Raw genomic sequence first — 26,092 nt, 5'->3', positions numbered from 1 at the left:
GATCTCCAATTACCCCTGTCTTGCGCTAGCCGATTCCAACTTGCGCCTGCAAATTTCCTAACTTCATCACCCCACCTAGTTTTCTGTCGTCCTCGACTGCGCTTCCCTTTTCTTGGTATCCCTTCTCTAATTCTGAAGAAATTATGTTCTCTTCTGTCGGCTGAGAATATGACACACGGCACGCACAACGAACCTCCGACCTGTACTAGATGTGAGGAGGCACTTACTGTGCTTCACATCCTAGTACAGTGTCCACAAATAGAATCCGAAAAAAAAATTTCATGCTGCTCAGGCCTATAGAGAGAATGAGTTAGTGGCGTGGAGCAGAGGTAGAACACCCGGCTTCTAATCTGAAGGTCGTAAGTTCGAATCCTCCTCCAGTCCACTACATTTTCAGGCATGGAGTGGCGCCCAACACCGGCAAAAAAATATTGCCGAGAACTAGTGGGGTTATACTAGTCCAGGTGCAACCAAGTTAGGAAGGCGCACTAAGCTTCAATGAAGTCACTCCCTCACCAGAATAGTAATTGGCCTCCCTGGTGCACTATTCGGCCACTACCTCCCTCATGACTCCTACAATTAAAAATTTAATGGTACCTACATATAACACAGTCACACTTTACCTCTTCCTACCGAGGGCATGCAAGGCTCGTACAATGTAAAGTCCTAAAATATGTGGTTCGCTTTCACAGCACACAATTAGTTAAGCTTCAATACACAGGTGTTCTTTTTTCATGTCGCACTAAAGGGGGCGCCACAATAAGTATGTCGACGAATGTACCCAAATCTGAGAGCAGCATGTCCTTGTGGTGCCAATTAGTTTTTCAAAATATTGCCGTGGTCTGGAGGTTCTGGTGGGAAGTGGTTTCTAATAGTACTGTGGTCAAGCCAACTTTATGATCAGTTTTTCAAGATAATTTTTGTCAAAGCCTTCATCTGAAACATATTTCCAGACGTACTATATGCTTATCTTTTTGATTTAGCTATATTTGTGTGGATTAATAAAAACAATTGGTATATTTAGGTGTTTTTGTAGAAACTGCTCGGCAGCAAAGGAGTTGAAGGTCAACCGCTACGAAGCTTTGGACCATGTAAAAAGCCTAGTTTCAGATAGTGTGCAAATAGCAGCGACCGCGCAAAATTTATGTTTCGAATACGAGTAGAAACGTCTCAAGAAGGTCGCAAAAATAGACGATCTTGGTATGCAGCTCAGAAAAAAAAAATGCCGCATTTACCGCTCAGCGAAAACGAAACAAAACACGGAAGGTTGAGAACAAGCACGGTGCCTCGGTATGACCTCCGAGATCTGCGGGACCCGCGAAGCGCCCCGAGATCTTAAAGGCCACGATCTGGGATTAGTGTCACATCAGCTAACAACGAGGTGCATGTGTCGTCGGCTTCGGTGCTATTTATGGACAAGTAATAAGAAAACTTGACAATTACCTGCCTTGCAGCTTTGTCAGGGTTGCTTCAATAATACATACAGCTTACGCAGTATTTATAACCAACTTAGACTCAGTGAAATTTTATTGCAGATGGCCTTCGGGCTAATCTAAGCAAGCCTAACCTTGACAAGACGCATTGAAAGATAAATCTTAGCTGCTAGAATTTCATCCCGCTAAAACTAGAGGTGTGGAAATAGTGCCGTCTCTCGCAAATGACAGTACCCAACTGTCTTCCCCGCTTATACACAAATTTTTCGAAACCTTCAACTCTTGTTGCAACGTCAACCGTAGAATGCTGGCGTGGCGGTGCAATGGCCTCAGCCGCATGGGTATGTGCAACATGCGATTGTGTATATGTCGATTGGAAATCAAGGTTGTTAGGATAGCAAATCGGACAAGTTGGTAACAACCCATCTTCAACAGCACCACTCGCGTGCCAGCCTCCCTTCTATTTCTTCATGCGATCGCGAAGGGGCCTACTTCATGTAATGTACTTCATAAAACGAAGTGGCCTATTTCATGTGTGGCTTGCAATTCATGTATTAGACTCAGTTGCCAGTCAGCACAAGTCCCGTGTTCTATTTGCTCGTCTCTGAAGTAAGTGGTGCAATACCATGAACGGGCAAGTTTTAACCCTGACTTTTAGAAGTTCTTTGCGAATGTAAGTGGCCATATAAACAACGAGTAAACAAAAAAAAAACGCCCAGTAGCGGAAATCAAACGATGAAATGATCCATACCGAATGATCCTTGGATCCACCGCGGCTTGTTTTTCCAGTAGACAAAGATGAAATAGACCGGTGCTCCAGTGGCAATTATCAGGGCTCCGAATCCTGTGATAAAACGAGAAGAATGAATTGACGGAAGATTACATGACTAAAGTCGCGCTTCCTTGAAAAATTTCATTCCTGAGTTCACAATGCCTCGTCAGTTTTGGCTTGCTCTCGGGGGGGGGGGGGGGGGGGAGGAAATGACACAGGTCCTGTGTCCGAAGATGTTCTTGCGAGCAAATATCTACCAAGAACGGCATTTCATGCCATCACCATATGCGTGTTGCAACAATTTTACATGCCTTTAGGCTGTGTGCAAAGCTAAGCTAAACGTGCCACTGTTTTTTGTTTGGAAAGTCGTGTTTTTTTCTAAACAAAAAGCAGTGACACGTAAAGTGTCATCAGAACAGCAAACATTTCATAAAGATTAAATTTTTTTTCTCACGTAATATTCCGTCCCAGCTTTAGAACCTCAGTATCTCTGAACGCGACAAAATTGGGACAACCAGGCAGAACGGAGGATGACTTTTACGTTTAAAAGGAAACTTAAGATCGGGGCGAACTCATATTTCCCCATTCAAGTGCATGTGAAAATCACATATGTGATGAGGAATTTCACCACCTAGGCCGATTTAAGTTGAAAACACTGCATTTGAGAGAGAAAGGTAAATTCCAGCAACTGTAGGAAACAATTTATATTTTGGGCATCATACTTTCTACAAAAAATTGCCGAGAATCCAACAAAAGTGTAGCACGAAGTTCACAAATCCACAACTGTTCACGAAAAACAGACATCGTAGTTCTGTAAACTTAATCTATTGTACAGGATGTAAAGTGTAGAAATTTAGCACAAAAAGATTATCCCTCTCGTGAAAGTATTACAACGCTTACGTGAGTTTGGCAAAAGAACCTATTCCCAAATTATTGGGGTATTTTGAGATCGGTGAATAAATGCACCATCTTTGTCCGTTTTAAATGTCTTACTTAGCACAGTTCACAGAATTGCGATATTGTTACTTATTACTGAGTTATAGACTTGGTAACTGAGCTTCTTTTTTTTAAATCTTGCAATTTCAACAGTTTACGGCTTAAATAAAAGATCAGCTTCCAGCAGTTACCAGATTTTAACTTCTTCGTTTAAATGCAATAAACCCCGCCAGAGTTTGTGCAGTGGATGCCAAGCAGAACGATTACACCTTTCCCAAGTCATTAGATGAGATCATGGAATGGTATCCGGCATAGCTCAGCAAAACACGGACACAAGCCACAAGCACTTGTTTCCGTTTGTCGTTTCTTCTTGTGTCCGGGTTTTGCTGCGCTATGCCAAATACCATTCCACGATGACCAACCAACAAGCCCATATCACCATCCTCGTTAGATGAGATCTCCCGCGGTAAAGCTTCCCCCCTTAAAGCTTTATCTTAAATTTGTCCCTTCGATCCCCGATAACAAGGTAACTCAGTGGAATAGACCTGAAATGTGTACGTTCATCTAATCAACTTGCAGAAGTGTTCCTTTAAGACAACACGGGCGCGGTTTGGGCGAGTTTTACTCCATTCTGGCGGTATACCAGCGCAGCAAACAACGTTCGACAAAGACAATAAGCGTCGAATCCTGTGTTCGACCATGTTTCTAGAACAGCGCTTGCCTTTGTCCCACCTTGGTCGCATGCAGCGGCACATCGCTCGCTAAGACGTCAAGCGTGCTAATGATCGCTGAAACAGGAAGCACGCTGTGGCGACCAATTCTCAAAAACTCACCAGTTTGCACGGGTTCCGCAATCATGGGGACAATCGTGATGAAGACGGTGGCAAGCAAGTAGATTATGGGCCAGATAAGGTTAACCTGCGATCGAGAAAGTGCAAAAGATAAATGGCTATACCTGCACACAACACTGAACTTCTTCGGGAAAGCAAACGCTGGAAGTATTCACGTCCAAAAAAAAGTATAAGCACGTCCTTCCGCTGTAGCAGAAGCGCATGCGAGTCGAGGTGTGCAACTTTGGGTGAAAGAGACATCATTTCTCACTTTTATTCAAACACGAGCGGGACTGAAAGTTCTCAGAAATAAGTGGTACGCGTTTATCTGGCACTAGCTGTCCCAACAATGAAGCCATTTTAACATAACTTGACTTACGCAAGCTACATGTGGTCACCATTAACCAGTGGGCTAGATTACGGCCTGCAGCATCATGCTAAAAAGCGGGCTGAGATAAGTGCAATAGTTCAAAACTTATTATCCATAGACTCAGAAACCACTGGCTGGGCCGCATAACTTCCACACCAACAAACACGACCACCTTGATACTTTTGCAGTTAATTGAGGACGATGCGTAACCTAATAGCGTGATTTAGCTGGATAATGTTTATCGACAGATAATTATGACTGAAAGTTCATATCATGTGTGAAATTTAAAAAAAATGACAAAGCGATGCGTTCTACTGAGTGGTCGACGCTCCTCAGACGTCCTTACGAAAGGATTGATGACCATGGTTCTTAGAAACTCAAGGATTGCTAGGACTGGGCTCGGTTCGTCCAGTAGTTGCACAGTACGAAATTTGAGCAAACGGTGTTAAAAACGTTCTCCTGCAGCTTTCGTAGACATCCTACAATCTGATGACCCCCATACACGGGGAGCCCACATACAACGAGGAGTGACTAACCACTCTGGATGATGGTCTTGCAAGAGATAGCTCATGGCAGGCCACCTCTGGGAGGGTCATGGGACTATCCATCACATGCAGTTTATGACTATCGACCAACGTTGCTGCAAACAGTTAAAAGCATATTCGTTTTTGCTGTTCCTAATTGTTATTTCGCTTTTATTTTCATCTTCGGACCACTCCCCATGCCTGCGGTCGTCGGCCTGCGTTGGAGGTTGGCCTAAGTTTGAGTAAATACGGCATATCCCCGTGCGCACCTTGATGGGTCTCTTGAGGTTCGGCTGCTTCCAGCGGAAGTACGGCAGCGTGGCGACGGCGAGTCCGATGGCGAGCCAAGTGGCAAAGCCCACGTACGTGATCAGGGCGAAGATGTCGCTGCTGCACAGGTACACCAGCGACAGCAGGCACTGCGAATGTTGAGAGGCAATCGTGTGACGATAAGGGTCCTCACTTTATATATATATATATATATATATATATATATATATATATATATATATATATATGCAACTCCAGACATTATCGGCGATTTGCAATAATTCCCACTAAGTTCATTTCAAGAGAGAGATTTACATCTACAGGCAATAAAATTTTCTTGCCGAACCTGTTGAAATGGGTAACTCAAAAATTTTAACACAGAAGTACCAAGTTTACAAAACTCGTAACTGTGCACCAAAAGCACATATTGCCGTCCTGTAAACGCCTTCTTCGATTACGTGAATTTTTGTGTGAATTATGCGAGTTTTTAAACATATATTATTTGAAATAGTTCTTATATTGAACCCTGCAAAGGGACCAACCTGTTATTTTTGATAGGCTGTTGTGATACCTCAAAATTCAAATCTAATAGTGCAAAGCCTGTAGTAGCGCTGTTGACGTGCCTAAGCGAGATTTCAGCTGTGGATAGTTGAGCAAATTACCAATTAATTATACACATATTAATTATTATTTTAGTCAGATTACATTTCATTTCGTATTTTTTTACGGATATAATCTCATGGCCAGAAATAAAATCAATCAGATTTTTCTACTTTCCCTTGATGGGTAATGGTGTTTAGGCTTTCTGGGGCTAAGAAAGATTCAAATATATAGTTTCGGTATTCCGTAAACTGCAATATGTCGCAATATGCAACAGGTGAAAACTCTCTAATAGCAGAGAGTTTTAGTAGAGAAGTAATAAAAGAGTTGGTAACAGTAGAGTTTTAGGCTCTCTGTTGGAGCATTACCGTTTACGAAATACTGGAACACCGGAGACGTGCATACGACGGCGGCATTAGCCAAGTAGATGGCACCGGGCATAACCACAGAAAACACAAATATATTGGAGCGTCCAATCATAAAATACTGAACTGCTGCTGTAAAGCGTCCTGGCACCAACATAATCATTAACATTCAGCCCTTTTTTTCACATTTCCCTTCGATAACAACGCCCATGTACTAACGTTTCTAATGCGTCGTAGTTGGACAACGCGTCACATGCAAGATGTCGCTACTATAGCATTACTGCTACCCCACGCATCCTCGGTAACGCAGTACTCCGTGAAGGGTAATACATTATACAGACAAGATAAAACACTTTATTATCTTAATAGCACAGCTCGACCAGTAGGTACTACACTACACGGTGTTCAAATGACCTCGGCGTGACTTCGGCTCGTGCTCTCGAGTAAATTGCACATATGGAGTGTTCTACTTAAAAGTTTCCCTGTCGCGTTTCATTCCATGGGTACCGACTGAGGACTTGCACATGGGAACGCTGACTCACCATAGCAAGGACAGCGGGCGACGGTGTCAACCGGTTTATTGAGATCATGCACAGAAGTCTGGGCATCTGACCATGCTCGGCACCGGCGTAGAAAAGACTGAAAGAAAACAGAAAAGCGATCGTGTTACTAGAGCGATTAGCACACTGATAAGGGAGGGATATGTTTGCAGTATAACATTAACTCGTGCGAGTTGGTTCCTACTTGGATAAAAACGCAGCGTGACTGAGACAAGAACAAGAAGAAACACACAAAAAAAATTCAGTGTCTTTCCACTCTGTGAAGGTGGATGATCAGCGAAGCTGCGCACGTGGTGATTGACCGTTGCTCCGGTGAAACGTTCCAAGTTTGTGGGATCGGGGCCACATGGATGGTTCGCATTTCTTTAGGCGCAAAAAATTTAGGCGCAAGAAATTAGACACGGACGGACGGAAAAATTTTATTCTGTCGTCCGTGTCTAATTTTTTGCGCCTGAAACCATTTACCGCACGCTTACGCTTGGCGTCTGCGGCCCGCTCATCGTCGGTGGTCTCCTTCCGACGCCGCTGCGCCCATTAGCTTTTCTGCTCACGCCGTCGTTCTTGGTAAGCACGCTGTTCTTCGTCAGACCGTACAACACGCGGCCTACCCATTTCACAGTCAGATCAGTACCTGAGGAAAGGAGCCTACGTAGAGCATGACGTCAGGATACAGAAGACACTCAGATTGGTAGGCACTAGTTTGAATACGCGGGATGGCGTACACGTGTATGGTGAGAACGTAGACATGGCCGACGATGGGTCAAAGTGTAGTATATGTTCTTATCGGCTTAATATCTGATACGGGTCGTATTTGGCCCCAAGATATTAAACTATTTTTGCAAGCTGGCGTAGTGCATGAAGCCTGCTTCACCTCCGCCGCGGGTCGGCCCGATATTGCACTATCTTCGGGATTTTCGGTCTACGCACATCGATCCGCCGGAAACTATCCATATACAGTTTCAATGTAAAGACACAGCGCATGTGATGTAGCTTTGTGTTTCTTCTTGTCCTTATCTCAGTCGCGTTGCGTTTTATCCAAGCTAGGTTTGCGTATCCATCTGAGACCCGAAGGCGGCTCAAGGGCGCAATCACTTTGCAAGTCGGTTCCAATTACTGACGGGTATGTTGCGAACGCGAAAAAAAGAATTGTTTAATTATTTCGTTTATATGCGAGAAGCCTCCGTGAACGCGAACAAAGCGACCATCTCTGAAAGACAGATGTGTATGAGGAATGGGGATAGGCAGTAGGACCCAACTATAAGCTCATTCCTGTCCGAAAGGCTGATTCGCAGCCTCAAATCAATACTCCATGTCACAAGTCGTTTGCTGCGCCTGTCGAGGGTACGAGGCGTACACAGGCAATGTCCTTGCGGCGCGGAATATAGTTGCGGCCGTAACTGACTGATTAACGGCAGGATTAGAGAGCTTCGTTATTGTTTGGTTCATGATACGTTCAGCGATACGTGGCAAAATAGGACCTTTATGGACGTACGTCGTATACCGCGAATTCAGCAGTCGCTGGGCAGACGACGCGGGGCGGATGAACACATCTCGGGGGACATTCGGCCTTGCGATTGGCTAAGGAGTCATGCACCTTTGACTATGCAACTTGTGAGAGGTCATTTCGAATCATTCGGCGTTTAGGTGAGGTTATAAAGGCTGTAAACGTGATTCTCCGGTTGTTCTTATGTTTTCCGCACTACTGTCAGTTAAATCGCTTTCTCTCACTCTTTTAATTGCGACTAATTTTATTCCAATGTGTACAGCGGTTGCCTGAGGTAAGCATTTCCGCGTTTCACCTGCATTTCATCATTCGGAGGTTAACACTTCATCATTTATCCTGTGTAGAAAACTGGGGTAAGAATTTTTTCCCCAATGATTTGCATAAGAAAACTTTTTTTCTCGCTCTCTGAACTGAACAAGTGCAGTAGTGGTGAGCACTCGAGTCGAGCGCACCTGTTCCTACCTGCCTCGCTCTCGAAACGATATAAGCCTCCAACCACCAGATGGCGGACGAATGCAAAGAACGAAACCAAAGAAACGACAAATGGCTTGAAGACGGTCTCGCCATCTGGCGAATACTATTAAAACGAGAGCACGGCCCTTTGTGCTAGTGCGTACTACGCGGCGCGCCGCGTCGACAGACCCAATGTCAAGATGCCTAAAAAAACACTTTGGTTGCATCATTTACTACCAGAGGGCGCGACTACACAACGCAAAGTTACGACTGAAGACTCCACTATGGTGTCCCCATCTGGTGGCCGTTATTAGAAACAGCTCAGCCAGCCAAGGTACGTGCGCTTGGCTTTCGTGTTCACTTCGCACGCCACCTCGCTGATCGCCGATGAATTCGCTCATCGATTTTCGTCGAGCAGCGGCGTTCGAGCGAGCGCGATCCCTGGTCGTCTGCAAGAGGCGGCGGCTATAGCTGCATGAAAACGTTGTCTGTTCCGAAGCAGTGCCGCGCGCGATGTTTGGCGCGGTATGACGCATCTAACGGTGCGCCAGGTGCGGAAGTGAACGGCTCATCGATCAATGCGATTCTCGACCAAAGAGAGCTTGCTGCGCAGCGGTTCTCATTTTTATTTTTCGTTGTCGCTGAAGACAGCGTGAAATGCTCGGAGCATTTCGATTGAATTCATTAAAAGCTCTTATTAGGAAACTGTTGAACGGCTTTGGATGAAGCTTGTCGCATATAAGAGAGAATGCTGGACTTTGCATAGTGTAGGAAGAAGAATTTTGATTTAGGACACTAATGTTATAACGATACCTGCAGAAAATTGGTGAGTTCGACAAAAAATGAAGCACAAAGTTTACAGCTCGGTAACTATGAAAAAAAAAGGGAAAAGCTGATATCACAGTTTTATAAATTGCCATACACATATATACCGGATGTTTCAGCGAACACTATGACGTTTTTTTAATTGCCTGTGGCAGATAGCACAAGTCTAGTCCATGAGCTGGTCTACTCAAAAAAAAGGAAATGCATATTTGACTAATTCAAAAAGTTCACTAATTAAGTTTTCAACTAGTTATATTATGGCACGCATTGCAATTTAGAAACTCTATAGCCGGGGAAGTTCTCAGGATGACGCAAGTTTCAAGATATTATTTCCCGAACTTTGGAGAGAAATGCATTAGCGTTCCAGTTACTTCTGTGTTTCAACGCGTGAAACGACATTTTGGTAAGTGGAACGACAGTGCAAATGGAACGACACTGTCACTGGAACGAAAGTAAGTGGAACGACAGTGCATTTTTATACCACATGTTTGGCGGAGCATATCTCGTAAATGGTGTCATCCACACAATTCTTTTCAAGTGGATATGCCTTGTAGTCTCACCCGCTAGAATTTGTAAATTGAAATATGTGCCATAAAGTCATTAGTTGAAAACTTATAATTAGTGATTTTTATTAATTAGGTCAATTACGCATTAATTTTTTGTGTATATCCGTTTCTTCAAGTAGACCAGCTCATGGACTAGGATTGTACTACCTGCCACAGGTAATGTAAAAAAAAAAATTGTTTGAAAGCGTTCGCTGAAGCACACGATGTTTGAGCATCTGAGCGGTCAAATGCGTTATATGAGTTCACAGCTTCTGTAAAGTTAGAACAACATTTAAGAATTTCACAAAAGTCCTCTGCCGCTCATAATGCTCACGCATTAAACACATCAATAAATTGGGCGGCTCTGTATATCTCGACCAAAGTGATTTCTCTGGTCTCATGTATTTAGAAGAGCTCCCCATGTAAAGTTGATCACGCTTATGCTCAGAGTAAAAAAAAAAAATGTATACAGCGAACTGACTCTCCGAGCAGCGTTCCACTACAGCCAAACCCCTTCTCTGAAGTTGCGTGCGCACATCGAGACCTAAATGCATAACACACCAAACCTTGAAGATGGCGGGACCACAATAATGGGATCGATTGAAGTAGCGGATGTTTACCGGGAGGACGTGAAGAGGATTCCGTTGACGCCTCCGAACGTGGACATGGCGACAAACACTGGCACAATCCATGCCATGTATCCGTAAAGCTTTTCAGCGAAGGTCTGCGAGAAACATATTTGATTGAGCAGTTTTATCTAAATGCAACAACGCATTCAAAAGGGAAATTTAGATACATTTAACTAGCGCTAAAAAATGCGTAGCCCAAAACGAGACGCACACAGGACGAGAGTTTTCTGTTTTACAAAGATTTCGTTTTGGCCTTCTCGTTCTGGTCCTACGTGTCTTTAGCGCTGGGCAATCGTGTGTGAATTCTTGAATACGCACTAACTACAGCCTAACTTTCTTTTGTAAAAGTAAATGTCACAGTTGCGCCCGAAGGGCGCGTCATTTACGGCAATAGCAATGTATTAGAATATTACTCGAAGATGGGCTCATAGTCTTGTGGAAAATACAAATCCGATAAAATTTACGCCAGCTCAGTTTGTACAACTTGTGTTTGCTGGGGTATCCAGGTAGTCTAAATTAGTCCAGAGCTGTTCACTACTGCATTTCTCTAAGCCCCTGTATCGCTCTCAGATGCCAAAACCAACCAATACTTGACCAGAATGTAGCATCAGTAGACATTCAAAGAGAGTATACTACATGGCACTGAAAAACAAGGGCACTCCAAGTTGCTGCGTTACATTGAAAACTCACGGCACGAAAAACTGGAAATGTTTGTGGCAGTGCAGGCTGCGGCTATCACTCCCCCAAAAAGCTCGAGCTCGACCAAGGTCAATGCAGCATGAAGCATTCCTTGTCGTTTCGTTCAATATCTCATCATGATGAAGATGACGATTACGATTTAATGGCATCACATTTGAAAGGGGGCGGTGACAAATAGTCATCTAGCCGGCTTGAGTTAATCAGGTATGCTATACATGTTTTCATTCAAGCATTTTGTATGCATATCCTTAATCTGTTTTCTCTTCCTTGAATCTTCTGTATCTCCCATGTACCTCTAATCGCGACATGCGCCGCCACCGTCGCGACAACTTCCTGACGTCACGCGATGTATCAGTTTGTCGTTTTGTGTGATATCTGAAGACAAGACGGGACGTACCACAGCGACGGCCTCTGCGCCGAGCACTTCTTGCACGGACAGCGTGGTGTGGAAGGCCACGATGCTCAACGTGTACACGACCATGACCAGGATGCATGAGATGAAGATGGCCAGTGGAAGGTTCCTGCGTAGGTGGCAGCACAAGACGCATCACATCTACAGTCGGGACGAAATCAAACGCTAACAAGATTAGTGGGTGTACGAAGTCCAGCGACCCCTCATATACGCAGTGTCTACGCTTTCGGTGGAGCGTTCGCCGTGCCGTCTCGGCTTTAGTTGACAAATGGTAGTGCCCCTATGCATGTGTATATATAAAGGGACACTATAGTAAGTGGTGCAGACGCAATAGACTGTACTGCAGTATATCATCTTCTCTGATTCTGAGTGATTGAGAAATAAGTAGCTGCTTAACAATATTCATGTTACACATTCATGTTCTGTGGGTTGCAGTTCCTTTGAACGAATTACAAACCTGAATGTATTTCCCTCTTCATTCGCACGGGTTGTAACACCTCTACATGATAAAGACTTTTCAGTTAATGAGTGTCGTCACTGGCCTGTTACACGAACAATTTCTCAAATTCGTTGGCAGTGATGTCAAGTGCATGTGCTCTTAAGAATAGTATTTTACGCCATATGTCGGGCTTGACTTCTCCCCTGCCAATAATCGTCATCAATCTCTCGCACTCTTCGTTCTGCGAAACGTTATGCGCTCGCTACTGCGAAAACGATACATATCGCGTTGACACACGCGCAATGTTCGCGAACAAAAAGTACCGGGCGTGCAGCCTTAGATCAAAAGACTACTAGCGAGATAGGGGACTGTTGTTAGGTGACAAAATAAGCGCCAAAGGGTGCACATTTTTTATGGGAGGCTGGTCTTGACAAACTAAACGTGTCTGTACAGTCAGAATCACACTTGTCTATCTATAGTCGGGTACAACTTTAGAAGGCAGCGACAATTTGCCCCTCAAAGGCGGATGCACACGAGCCTCCACCAGTGGGAACGCACTCTCGACTGACGTCATGAGCCGGACGGCCGGTGACCCCGCCAACGGAGAACATGGCAGCCCGCGCTTGGAACTGGGCCGAGTCGCGTCAGCGGGACTATTTCTTTAGTCGCGGAGGTAGCCGGCTGCCGCGCTTCGGTCATCTGGGCGGGGCCTCTCCTGCCCTCTTAAGTTGTACCCGACTGGTCGAGTGGCTGGCTGCGGACTGCGCCAGCGTCCGTAGCTATTACCTCGCGGATAGCTGCTGTAATAGATGCCACATATGCTTCTCCTGTAACCCATGGAACCAGCATGCGGCATGACCATGCATGGTCTCGATGCGGCGTCTTCCTGCGCTTTTCATTTTTGCGAGAGATGGCGACCAACTCGGCCTATTGATCATTCTAGACAAGTTTGATTCATACTATACAATCATTTAGAAACGATCCTAGAGTCTCCCCTTGTAGCATTGTTCTGCAATTGGGGAGATAGCAAACTTTTCTTCGAGCCTTGCTTAACGCGTTAGCGAAAGGAAAAGAAAAAAAAATCAGTGGCGATTTATCGGTAAATGCGGGAGAAATTCGTTTGCATTACGTCGCACATCTTCGAGGTCCCGGATTTAACCCACGTTCACCACATTGCGAAAGTAAAATAGTGTTAAAATGACTCAGCCAAGATTTTTAACGAGAGATAAGACCGACAATTCAACGCGGAAATGTAAAAGATGTAAAAGAATCGCGCAAGTTGGACAACATGTTGGACAACATGTGTAAAGTAATCAAGTATTGCACAGATGCTGCATTACTTTCATTATATTTTTGTTGCTTACCTGTGAGGGTCTTTGAGCTCTTCAATAACGAAGTTCAAGTAGTTCCTGCGAGAAGAGAGCACAAAATTTAACATTGAATGAATAAACTGATACTGACCAATAAATCACGTACACAAAATGAAAGCTTATCACGTGGTTCTCATGAGTGCTTGCTAACAACATACGATAGTCATGCAGTGTACAACATAAAACGAGATACATATAACACAGGATTGACAGCCTATATGTCAGGCAAATGATCCTTGAACGTCATTGCAAATTGAATTCCTGCTGTTGCACTGTTCTTCAGCAATTTTGCTTAGCAAAGCACGTCAGTAGTTTCCGCGTAAAGATCTCTTTTCTTCATCGGGTTTTCTGCAAACGTCGCTAGTTAAGTTGCATATTAAAATTCAGATTAAAAGGCAAGGTACATAGACTTAACGCTACCGTACAAGCCATGCGTAACTCGCACGAAATATGATTTGTTTCTTTGCAACTAACTGAGTACTTCACCGGTGAAACGCTGCTTCCTGAAGACTCAGGCTGGAACAGATTCTACCATATAAAATCCTTCCAAAAAAGCATTCTAGAGGCACATGGCCTACCTCTAAATCAGGAGAATAAGCGAGCTATTACAGACTGTCTATTGAAGGCTAGTACAAAATGTATACTGACGGTCCATGTTTGGACACAAAATTTTATCGAGGATGTTTTAAAGCAGAGAATTTAGTAACTAATAAGCTGTCACTGTACAAATTTTCACTTCCTTCAGATATCAGAGAGCACGTCTAGAACACATAGAATACATTCGTTGAGCTGTAGCAGTTAAGGCAGTGAAGCCATCAGCGCTGAGGCTGTAAGTATTGATGACAAAAAATAGCGAAAACATAAATTTCAAATAATGAAAGTAGCCAGCGCCCCCTACAGGTGCCAACATCTCCCTAAACACAGATAACGTTTAACCCTGTAACACCTATCGTATCATCTTTGCTACGCTAAGTTTGACACCGAAAAGTTCCGAGTTAACTGAAATTCTGAAGACTTAACGCATAGCCTACATTAGCGTTTTTGACACGCTGTATAGCGAGTTCGTAGATGGTCGAGCAAACTCATTACTAATTACTAGACTAATAAAATTATTTACTCAAATAACATCCCCCCCCCCCCCCCCGAAGATGTAGTGTCTGTGCACGGAAACAAAGATGAACAAGTTGCTTTAAGTTTTCTGAATGCGAACTACGTTTGGGCATTACAGGGTTAAAAAAATGTTGGTCATTTATTTGGTCAGGGGGGCAAGCACCAGTGGTCAACATCAGCAAATAAGTAAAAGTGCACTTACCAGCCGTTATAAGCGAATAACCCCGAGTAAAAGGACAACGCTATTTTTGTGACGTCCGTCTCGGTATTCTCGAAGTTGAAGTGCTCGGTGTGTCCTGAAAAGTGAGAAAAAAAAAGACAAAAGGGAAAGAACAGGAATGTGTTAGCACAAAGTTTTTTAGCAGGCTTGTTTTGTTTAATGTGCCACTAAAACACGCCTGGCATTTTGAAACCATTTACGGCGAACACCCGCATCGTGTAAAGAATGCCGTGACGGATCACCTTTCACGGCACTAAATGTTTCGGGAAGCAGAAAGTTGGTGCAAGGTGATCCTTGAGCTAGCCGCCCGTCAACGCCACATATCGCTGAAAATATGGAACGTGCGAGGCTATTTCTGCATAAATGTCACCGTTTCACTGAGCTCGTAATTCCAGAAGACCCGAAATTGAACTGAGATGCGCGTCACTAGATCTTACGCAACATCTCAGGGAAACTGATTGCAAAAGTAGGCGCCTAACACGACAGACAAGCGGGATGGAACCAAACGAGCAATCGCTGCTCAACTTTTGGAAAAGGCCAGAAGTGATCGTACGCTTCTGTTTAAGCATCACTGTTCGGGCATGAAAGTCACTGCTACCACCGCGTCCCCCAAACGAAGCGACAAAGCGCCTATAGTGGCGAGGTCCCGGTTCATCTCACTTCCAAAGAAGTGAATCGACTACCATCGAAGACACCCACAATGTCAATCGCATTTTCAAATGCTCAAGGCTTCGTGCACCATGAATATCTGCTTTCAAAGGACAAACAACGCGCTGACATCCTAAACCGTTCGCGTCAAACAATCCGGTTGGTGGCGCCATCATGACGTGTCGTCATCGGCGCAGAGGTTCCTCGTGCACGGCTGCCCGAGGCCCCGCAATGCGGTATAAGCGCACAAATAGCTGTGGCCAAGCATCATGCTCCATGCTCTAGCACATTACCAAAGTTCGTCCGACATGTCGGACACTTGCAGCAGTAAGGCGCATGAAGCAATACACGTTTGGTACGAACAATACTTGAATTTAAATAAAGTCTACTGCACAGATTTATTAGTAGCTAATGCAGTGGTGTTATCAATGTTATGCACAACGAAGTACAATGAACACAAATCGCTTGCAAGTTGCGCAAGAAAAAGAAACACGTGCTACTATAATTCATATATGCAAGAACAGATTGAAAGCGAATTAACGTAATTGACGAACAGCCTCAGAAACGAGACATGCTAATACAAAATATTCGAGGCTCGTGGGCTGAGCTTGTACTGAATTCTTAGCTTGTCACCAAGCATAGTTTCCTTGTGTTCAGTAAACAAGAACGCAGTCATTTCGTAATGAACACAGCTACCACCTACGCAAAGTAATAACCACCGCCCACAACTTGTTATCTGCTCCTGTATGCTTCGAATCAAATTGCTGACGTGGGGCGCGTTAATTTCGCGGTGCTTCCTAGTCAAGAGGAGAAGGCAGACGCTGGAGTTAGAAAGCGTGGCAGCGGTCTAAACAACATATAACAAACGAAATTCGCACGCACGCAAAAAGAGAATACAATGAAGTCCTCGCGCTTATAACGCAAGATGTTTTGACAAGGGCGTCGAGACCGCCGTCGCGCCATCGTCACGAGGCACTGATTGCCGTTCTAAACGGTTCTGCGCGCCAACGGATGAAGAAGCGCTAACGTGAGCCTTCCCACACAAGCTTTCGGAGCGCGAAACGCGTGGCAAGAAAAGGAGGCGCCTTTTTTTTTTTTCTCTCGGTCGCGGCATCGGCCCACGCTGCCTCCTGAATGGACCTGTTACCAACGTTCTGCAAGTTGGCTGCTGTGTAAGGTTACAGCGCTACCAAAAGAAAAAGAAGAAACGAAAAACACTTTTGTCCGCAAAACAACTTTTAAACTTCTGGTCCAGAGGGAAAGTGGAAATGTTACCCCTTTTTTGCTTTCTTGCTTTTTTTTTTCTTAGCCTTCGATTTGCAACTTCAAATCTGAGCTATGGATCACCACTGGCTTCTGCGGTTATTTATTAAACATTGAGAGCCATGTGTCCGGCCTTTCGCTGATGGAGGTGATATTTATTAAACATTGAGAGCCATGTGTCCGGCCTTTCGCTGATGGAGGTGATGGTGGTGAAGGTGATGACTCCACTCCGGTGGCAGTAATATAGTGGCGATGATGGTGATGATGATGATTATGATGATCATCATTATCAATGCCTTAGAAACGGGAACGTGGAACCTACCAACAAACTCATTGTTTCAACTTTCCTGCATTGTGTGTCTAAATCCTTATATACCTTCATAAACTATACGATACTATTAAGGGTTCGCTTCATTATCACTTTTCCTTTCCCCTGCGCCACTGATATATTTCAGCGGTCTCTTTCAACAGCCTCAGTGGCAAATCGATTTACGTTTCTCAGACTGCGCATAAGACCCATCTTCTCGGCCGGCCTGTCTGCACATCTGGTGAAGATCGCAGTGTGCTGTGTGGTCGCGCAGCGACATAATTGAGACAGGTGGTCCAGAACTCCTGGGCAATACTCAACGATGCGTGATGTCAAAAGAACTCACGACATCGTGATAGGAACGACGTCGTCTGTACGGTGACGTTTACCGGACACCACGAAACTCCTGCCGCTAGCGACGACGCGGAATCTACAACCGCCTAAAAAAAAACCAGGGTGGAACTTTTCTCAACCGTGGAGAACGCTTTTCCCAGGCCATAATCGAACACGTAGGTTTCAGAGGAAACAACAGAGAACAAGTAAACACAAAGCTTTTACAGCCGCTATAACAAGGAAACGAACTGTGAGCGACAGAACGCTGAGCAGGGAAAGCGTTCCAACAGGAAAGAGCCTGTCAGGCCGGTGACCCCTTCAAGCCGACGCTAGTTGGGGGGAGCGCGACAAATGTGCAGCTTCAGTGCGCATGCGTGGCATCATTAAGCGGGACGCACTTGTGCCAGCGGCAAGCAGTTAAAATAAAACGCAAAACAATGCAGCTTGCACACACGCAAACACACACACACACACGCACACACAACTAAGCCCAACAGAAGCTCCTTTCCAAACACGACACGGTCGCGAGCATCGAGCAAGAGCTGTGTGCGCCCGGTCCCGTCCCACGGGTCTGGCCACAATACGCGATGACAATTACGAAACGGACGGGCACAGCACTCGAGCCAATATACAATGCTGCAAGCGCGTAAACAAATACGGCGCGTTTGGAAATGGGACGCAACGACCGTTGCGAACACGCAAGAGCAGAGTGTGGGAGAACGCGGCGACTACGGCCAACGGGCACAGGTCGAAGCGCCACGCGAACAACGCAGCTATACGGAAACGACGGCACAGTATAGCGTTCGAAAGTTACGAAAAAACCTGAATGGGACAACGCCCTGGCCCAGCAGTCGCATAAAGAATATGCTATGCAGCGTGGAACCAATTCACGGAAAGTACACAGGAACCCGGAAGGCCAAAATCACCTGTCTACGCCTCATGCATCAGTATAAGAAGGGACTGCGGACATTGATTGTTTTTTTTCTAGAGCGAGTCGAACGCAAATCGAATAACGGCGGAAGCGAATCGAATACCGAAAGAGTGAATACAGTCTGAACACTTCTTCAAACTCTGCAACACCACACGCATTTCGCCGTAAATTTTGAGCACATACAGTTTGTATCGTCCTGACGTTACTGTGTCATCATCGTCACTCGCAAAGTTCTTATTGGTTATTTGTCAAAATATTTATTCCCTTCTCAAAGGGGTGTCAGGAACAGGATTTCTAGCAAAGGGGTTTTCGCTTTGTGCGCTCGTTCGCATTTACAAAATACCCATTTCTCGAAATTGAAACTTCATTAGTTAAATACTACTTCAAATAGTGACACGCCCGCAGCAGCAGTGATGCGCTACCTAAGAATTAGTCGTCTCTTAACCTCTACTGCGCTACTTTTGATAATCACTCGAAGCATTCCCTGAAGCGACAGTAAGACGTACAGCCGAACGCGAAAGCTTTCAGAGCCCATGAAGTCGAAAATTAAAAAAAAATTAATTCACTTCCCGTACGCCGTCGCCAACAAATTCTGGAATTTATCTGGGCATGTAGTGCGATGACCTTACACAGAAGTATACATTGCAGCCTTCGACGCGAGGACTGGTGTGCGCGAGCTACGACAACGCCTTTCCCTTTCTTTCTTTATTCCTTTCTTTCTTTCTCTCTTCCTTTATTTTTTCTTTCTTTTTCTTTCTTTCATTCTCTCTTTCTTTCTTAAGCGAAGCATCACAGAGGAGTTCCACAACGGTTTCCATGTGACGACGGCGATATACGAGTGTGTGGGGCCGCGGTCGGTATCCAGGGAACGCAGGCGTACTGCATGGAGTGGAACCGTAGCACGTACAGAAACATACGTCGGATATATAGCGGACAGTGTCGAAGTATACTAAGCTCGAATGTAGCGAAGCGTCTCAAAAGGACTGTCGGGTATAGCGACAGAATTGCACCGGATACACACGGTGAAGGCGTTTGCAAAATCCCGAGTGGATTTCGGATAGTTAGACCACATAGGACTTCCGAAAGGTTTGAGAACTTCCTTATACAGCTTTGCTGTCTTTTATCTATCAATTGCTGCTCGGATAGGCATGCATCTGACGTTTTTCTTTTACTCGTATACCACGTTTTAACGATCTTCTGCGTTTGGCCAGTGCGCACACTCAATGAACTCAGACACGCGCGCAGGCATGCGAACACACAGACAGACACAAGACCCACCACGCTAGCCAGTAGCTATGGACGTTGCGTTGCTGAGCTCGAAGTTGCGGGTTCGACCCCGGCTGCGGCGGTCTCATTTCGATGGAGACGAAATGCAACAAACGTCCGTGCGCCTAGATTTACGTGCACGTTAACGAACCCCAGGCGGCCAAATTAATCCGGAATGCCCACTACCGCGTGCCTCACAATCAGATTGTGGTCCTGGCACGCAAAACACCAGCTCATTTAGTTAATTTAGATAACACACACACGTACGCGCACAGACTCCGGCGCAGCTACTCTGCAAAGCTGAACGTAAACTGCTCAGCGACCTGCACCCTGTAGATGAATAGGGCACGGGTCCGTTTCGCAAGGCTGACTGTCAGTCACTCTCCAGTGCTCACGGGAGTACGTACGGTTGACGTGGCCGCTATTCAACGTGCTGTTCCGGCTGGTGCCCCCTGTTGCTATTCGCTTCTTCGGTGTCTTTGCCCTAACCGTGAACGCTTTTCATGGGGCACTAAAAAGGGATATTACGGTAGCTTGCGGTGCTCGAATAAAGGGAAATTGCCGAATCGAATCGAATACTAACGCTCAGGGAAAAAACGACGTCCGAATATCGAACCAAACACCAAATACTTTCTCCTTTAAACACAGAATTAAATACAGAAGCCCCACCGAATCATTCCCGGAGAAACAATGATGAGAGCTATATTTACATCGTTTGATGCATGCGTGCGATATTGATTTTGGTCTAGTTTGTGTTTACTGCATGTCATATTGACCGCTAATAAAAGACAAAGACACAGAAAGAAAAACACAGAAGGCACAGGCGACACCACCCGTGTCTTCGTTTTGTGTTTTTCTTTCTCTGTCTTCGCTTGTATTAGCGGTCAATAACATGACATGCGGGCCTAATCTCGTCAACTCAGGAACTATAGTGAATAAGAAGCAACTGGGAAGCCGGTCGTATCTCGCACACCATGACACTAACAGTAATAAAACACAGGAACAGCTCGCCACCGGGTGTCGAAGGAGGAAAGTGTAATACGATACAGCACAACCCATCGTGTTAAGGGGCGCGAACATGGAGAGATGGTACAAATACGCAATAAATTGCTTTGCCTAAGGCGTGAAAACATATTCGTAGACTGCCTAAACGCGAGACATCCTTGTTTAATGGCTAGAAATCATTGAGCGGAATTTAATTATAACATATGCTTTCGCTCAGAAATAGGTCTCTCTGGACAGCCTGCCACAGCTAGGCTGCCTCGATAGTACCGCTTCTTTCCGAACGGCGGCCCTGCTATCGAGGTACGCTTGAGGTGCCTAGATAAGACTTGTTTTATCTGGGGACTTTAGGCACCCTTAGTCTAGGATCCCCTAGATCAGAATCATTCGAAACGGTCCCCACTTGCATCTGGCTTTTTCCTGTGAACTCCGATAAGTGTTATTATCCTTCCTATACGAACCGAAACGAATATTCGACAACACCTACTCGGAAATCCTTGGCTCAAATACGAATCGAATAGCACACACTATTCGATTCGTATTCGAAATTTCGAATATTCGAGCATTCACACATCTCTAATTAAAATGGAAAATGAGACATCCACCCAATCGTAGCAATTTCTACAAAGGAAACCCATACGGGTTCCTCGAAAGGAAAGCTTCGCAGTTGAAGAAAAATTCGTCATGGTCCGGGACTCAAACCCGGGACCACCAGGCCCCGGCTAATGTTAAAATCTCTAATGTTAACTAAGGAAGCAGTGTGCAGGAAACACATAGGAAACAGTCGACCCAGAAAGACGAGACTGTGTGTTTTGTTATCTGTGCATTGCTATATATACTATGTGTGCGTTCCAACGTGTCCTGTTTTGCAAGCCTTCGAAAATACTATAGTAAGTTAAGCTGTACTTGTGAAACGTTTCTGAAATAGCAAAGTGCGCGGTCACTCTCAGCTTGAGGAAAGGCTTAGTTGATAGGCCAGAAAAAGACGCAAAATCGAAATAGTGGTGGCGGCACCACCGTGTATAGTTGCCGCAACAGGTCGCCGTGACGTCATAGCGATTTTTCCAGCGGCTACTCGGGTCCATTTAATTGTTTATCGGTATAAGGAAGGACTCTACTTTCCATTCTAAAAGAATAAAAACTCAACCTAACAAGGCTCGAGCAATTTTTCTGCGTCAGAATGGCCGGAATACGAGAACAATGCTTTTGGAAGCTGCGACGTCACGCTGACGTACTGACGCTGAGACTTCTGGGCAAAATTCAGGAATAGGAAAGTTCCCGCCTTCATTCTCTATACTAGTATAACCAGCACTTAATTCTTGCACCAATTATTTGCTTGCACCAAATGAATTAAAATTGTGTTAAGAAGCCCATTACCTGCCCTTTAGAAAAACACTGTTGTCTTTCGGCAGAAATTCTACATACAATATGCCACTTTGGCGCGCAAAAAACACGCAAACAGCCTTTCCGCAGCCCTCCGTCACCTCCCTGGTACCAATTGGTGCGCATCTTTCTGCTGACTTCCGGCATAGTTCCCGTAGTCACAGGATAAAGAAAGTGTGCAGAAAGTCTACAGAGCTTTCGTAGTCACAGGATGCAGTACATGTCCCAACTGTTCTAGTAACCTTCGTCAGTGTGCCTTTAACGGCTCCGTGTCAGACGTCGGGAACGGTACATGGCGACCTGTAGTCATCAGTGCACGTTCAAGCGACGACGATCACCGCCCGTATTCGAGCCATTTGGCACGAACTGCGTTTCACGCAGCTGCTGGCTTCGACGGCACCTGCCAGCGATGTGATTTACGGCGAGCCCCTGGCTCCCTTCCTCCAGTGCCCTGTGACGCGTTACGAAAGCTATATAGAGATGTCGATGAAGTCCCCAGTCACTCACACGCAAGCACGTACACCGGTGTATAGACTCTATATAAGCGCAGCAACTCTTAAGAAGGGTGATCGTTTTCGCTGTTTGTTTAGTCGTTGGCGTGTCGTGCTGTCACGGTATCCACGCGCATGCGCGTGAAGCGCGTGGAAGGTTATAGAAGGGCCGAGAAGCGCAGTGCTTTTTTTCGGCTGCAAAAGCGACGAAGCCAATTGCATGGACGCACCGTCACGCTCCATTGAATCCCCTCTGCCGGAGCCATGCCAGGGCAGCGTTCTAATAAAGCCCAAACCGCATGAGAGCGATTTTGTGCGCGACGGCGACGGCGACGAGCGACGGCTTCGAGCGACGAAACGGACCGTCTCGCGAACAGATCGCTCGGTCTTTTCGCTCGATCGCTCGGTTCTAGAAATCTAGAATTCGTCGCTCGTCGCCCGGAAGTGCTATACGAGCGACTAGCCAATAGCGCGAAGCCGGAACTGGATATACATCAGTCAAGCACTACCGATTGTCGCACGGAACGAGCAAACGACTAGATTTTGATACGTGCAAGGATAATAACGTATAGTGCAAGACCTTTAGAAATATTTACGCTGCTCTTTACACTAAAACACATCAGCTTAGATTAATAACGCACGCGTCACGCCAGTTTCGGCGAGTATTTGCAGCCCTCATACCGGCAACACCGGGGAGACGTCGCTCAAAGTCGTCGCTCGTCTCGTCGCTCGCATGCGGTACGACTTGTAGGCGACGAGCGGCCGCGACAGCCATCTCCATCGCGTCGCTGTCGCGCGCAAGATCGCGTGCATATACGTAACTCCCGTTGCCGGCACGAGCGTTATTTGTGCTCACGCGCACATTAGAGTTGTTCCTGCGGCGGAGCAGGGTACATACCGCCCCGTCTACACTGGGCTAAGCTGGTCTACACTGGTCTAAGCGGAACGGGCTGTAAGCGTCAAGGTCATATCAAACGCTTTCTCTGGGCGCCGTCAAACGCCGACCATTTTCTTTCTCGTGTTCCCTAAATGGTTGCAGAAAATAGCGCCTCTTCCTCTTCGCAATCACTCTCTCTCTCTCGTGCACCATTGAAATACGATGCCTCCTCTCATCGCGACAGCTTTCGGAGACGCCTTCGGCGTAACGCTAAACTTTGCCATCGCTTTCAATGCTTCGTATCGTTCGGGCAAAAACTGGCAGTTATTTATGGGTAACTGAATATGACAAGTCCCCCTTGTCGAAACAACATGGCTATCTCTCTTTCAATCCCCGCTTATATAACTCCGGTTGACGTCACTTACAGCTCGCATTCGCGCTGCGTTGGGCAAATTGCTGTTATTTAGGGCGTATGGTCATTATACTTAAGGCAAAAAGCGCCGATTACGGTTGGGAATGTGAAACGTCACCCTTAAAAATGGCACCGAGTTTAGAGCGAGGGCATACTTTCTCTGCGACAAGTTGGTTACGTCAGTTCGAAATCTCGATTCCTTTCTTCCACTCCTTTCTTTCTTTTCATTTTCAAAACGTTATGGCGTACAGTACAAACTCGCAGTGTACACTTGAGGATTTTGGTGATTCCAGTTAGTGCTTATCTAACAGTATATTGATGCTGTCCCACTAGGACCGTCATAAAATGCTACAGGGTCACGTTTTACGACAGCCCTGTCGTTTCTTTCTTTTTTTTATTTTTATCTTTCTCCATCATTTCCACTAATATACCATAATCGTACGGCAGGTCTCCCGCCTCCTGGTGCGCATAAGGATCATTTCTCCATAGTCGTATCATTCGGCGACATTTTTATTACGCTATTCAGATACAACGCGAAAGAAGTAAAACTGCCGTAAAAGGAATCATTGTCGTGTTTTCTTTTGTGTCCTGTAATTTTTTTTGTCATGCTTTGCCGTATTCTGTGCTGGTAACTCCAACAAAAATAAATTTGGTTTGAGTTTTCCTTTTCTTTAATTCAGTTATCCCCAACCTGGCAGATATCTGCCGAATGTTTCGATTCTGTTCAGGTGTACCGTAAATCATTTGATGCGCGCGTCTGATATTTGTCGCTATCAATAAGCATTTTTTTTTCTGAGCAAAATTTGGTGAGGATATTCAGCAGTCACCATAGATCTGGAAGTGGCTTATGCTTAACAGTACATGTTTGTTATACAAGCTTTTAGCTTTAAAGCCGATAAGCTACAAACTATACAGCACCGCTTCGCCCACCTCCCTGTAGTTAGGAGACAAGTATGCCGTGAAACTGCTGACTCATTCGTTGCATATGTTTTTCACTGAACGTTATAGTTGCGAATGTTAGTTAGGGTAGCGTCAGACGCCCGTGCATATTTTCCTTATTTTTTCGCCTTCGTCTACGCAGCTTAAAAATTTAGCCTCGCCACCCAAGCTAATTCTTGAATGCGCTCAAGTAATAACGGCTAAGATAACCCCACCAGTTACTCCTAAAGCTTTGTAACGCATATGTGGCTTTCAGCACACGTTTCTAATGCCGTAAAGTTTCTTTATATTGCTATAGCAGTTATATGGACACTCAAAGCGGATTTCTGCCGTCGGCGTAGCCGTGAGGTTCCGTATGACGTCAAACGGCGATGAAATCCTCGCCGCGCGCCGTATGCTTTATGTGCGAGTGAAAGGGCGCGAGGGACGCGCGCTTTCACGGGGAGCGAACGCACCTCGGATAGAAGAACGCGCGTTCTGCGCCGTGCTCCCTGAAAGGCGGCAGAATTAAGCGTCTCTTTCCTCCTTTACAATCACCATATATAGGAAGCAAACGCGACTTCTTCCGTAGCGCGAAAGGCCGTGGGGGGACGGGAGGGAGGGGAGGCGTCGTTTAGCTGCGGCACCAAATGTGTATTTATATAAAAAATTGTCGCAGTTTCACCCGAAAGGCGAAGCATCAATTGCGATAGCAAATTAGTAGAGAGCTATACGGAGTAAGGATAGTAGTTTTATCAGCTTATAAACTTGGACATACAGCAGCACCAGAACTACGCAGAAGCGTTTTGCCCGCGTTCGCACCGAACGCGCGCGGCGTTGGTGACTGTGCCGGTGCCTCTGGGGACGACTCGGAGGTTTTCGACGAGATCAGAACGGGACACTCGTCGAGCAGCGTCGGAAGTCTTTACCACCTTCTCGCCTCGCAGCGTTTTTTTTATATATATACAAATAGGTATTTGGTGCCGCAACTGAACGTCGCCTCCCCTCCCTCCGTCCCGCGTCCGCCCACGGCCTTTCGCGCAACGGAAGAAGTCGCGTTTGCTCTGTATATATGGTGATTGTAAAGGAGGAAAGACACGCCTAATTCTATAGCCCTTCAGAAAGTTGTTCAATCAATCAAATAAAAGTTAATCAATCAATCAAATCAGGGAGCACGGCGCAGAACGCGCGTTTGCTCTCCGCCGCGCGTTCGCTCCCCGTGAAAGAGCGCGTCCCTCACGCGCTTTCACTCGCACATACAGCATACGGCGCGTGGCGACGATTTCATCGCCGCTGACGTAATACGGAACCTCACGGCGACGGCGACGGCAGAAATCCGTTTTGGAGTCTCCATATAATTGCTATCGCAATAAAACGTTGCGAGGCAAGAAGGTG

The 26,092-nt window shown here is 45.7% G+C and overlaps 1 protein-coding gene and 1 non-coding gene across 2 annotated transcripts in view; one reads left to right on the top strand and one right to left on the bottom strand.

The window, feature by feature from the left end:
- Nucleotides 1-26,092, bottom strand: part of LOC119463371 (large neutral amino acids transporter small subunit 2-like) — a 127,228-nt gene that overhangs the window by 3,736 nt on the left and 97,400 nt on the right. Inside the window, exons 4-11 of the mRNA XM_037724192.2 lie at nt 14,849-14,942; nt 13,531-13,575; nt 11,713-11,836; nt 10,608-10,711; nt 6,643-6,739; nt 5,135-5,284; nt 3,975-4,059; nt 2,185-2,277 (exon numbers count right to left, since the gene is read on the bottom strand). Of these exons, the coding sequence (XP_037580120.1) occupies nt 2,185-2,277; nt 3,975-4,059; nt 5,135-5,284; nt 6,643-6,739; nt 10,608-10,711; nt 11,713-11,836; nt 13,531-13,575; nt 14,849-14,942 (792 nt within the window). The remainder of the gene's footprint in view (nt 1-2,184; nt 2,278-3,974; nt 4,060-5,134; nt 5,285-6,642; nt 6,740-10,607; nt 10,712-11,712; nt 11,837-13,530; nt 13,576-14,848; nt 14,943-26,092) is intronic.
- On the top strand, nt 7,406-7,588 carry LOC119465451 (U2 spliceosomal RNA). Its single transcript, XR_005194877.1, has one exon. It is a non-coding gene; the product is annotated as a U2 spliceosomal RNA (small nuclear RNA).

Source organism: Dermacentor silvarum, chromosome 9 (assembly GCF_013339745.2).
Source record: "Dermacentor silvarum isolate Dsil-2018 chromosome 9, BIME_Dsil_1.4, whole genome shotgun sequence".
NCBI classification, from domain to species: domain Eukaryota; kingdom Metazoa; phylum Arthropoda; class Arachnida; order Ixodida; family Ixodidae; genus Dermacentor; species Dermacentor silvarum.
Note: the sequence above shows the minus strand (reverse complement) of the source record. Positions and strands in the feature narration are given on the sequence as shown.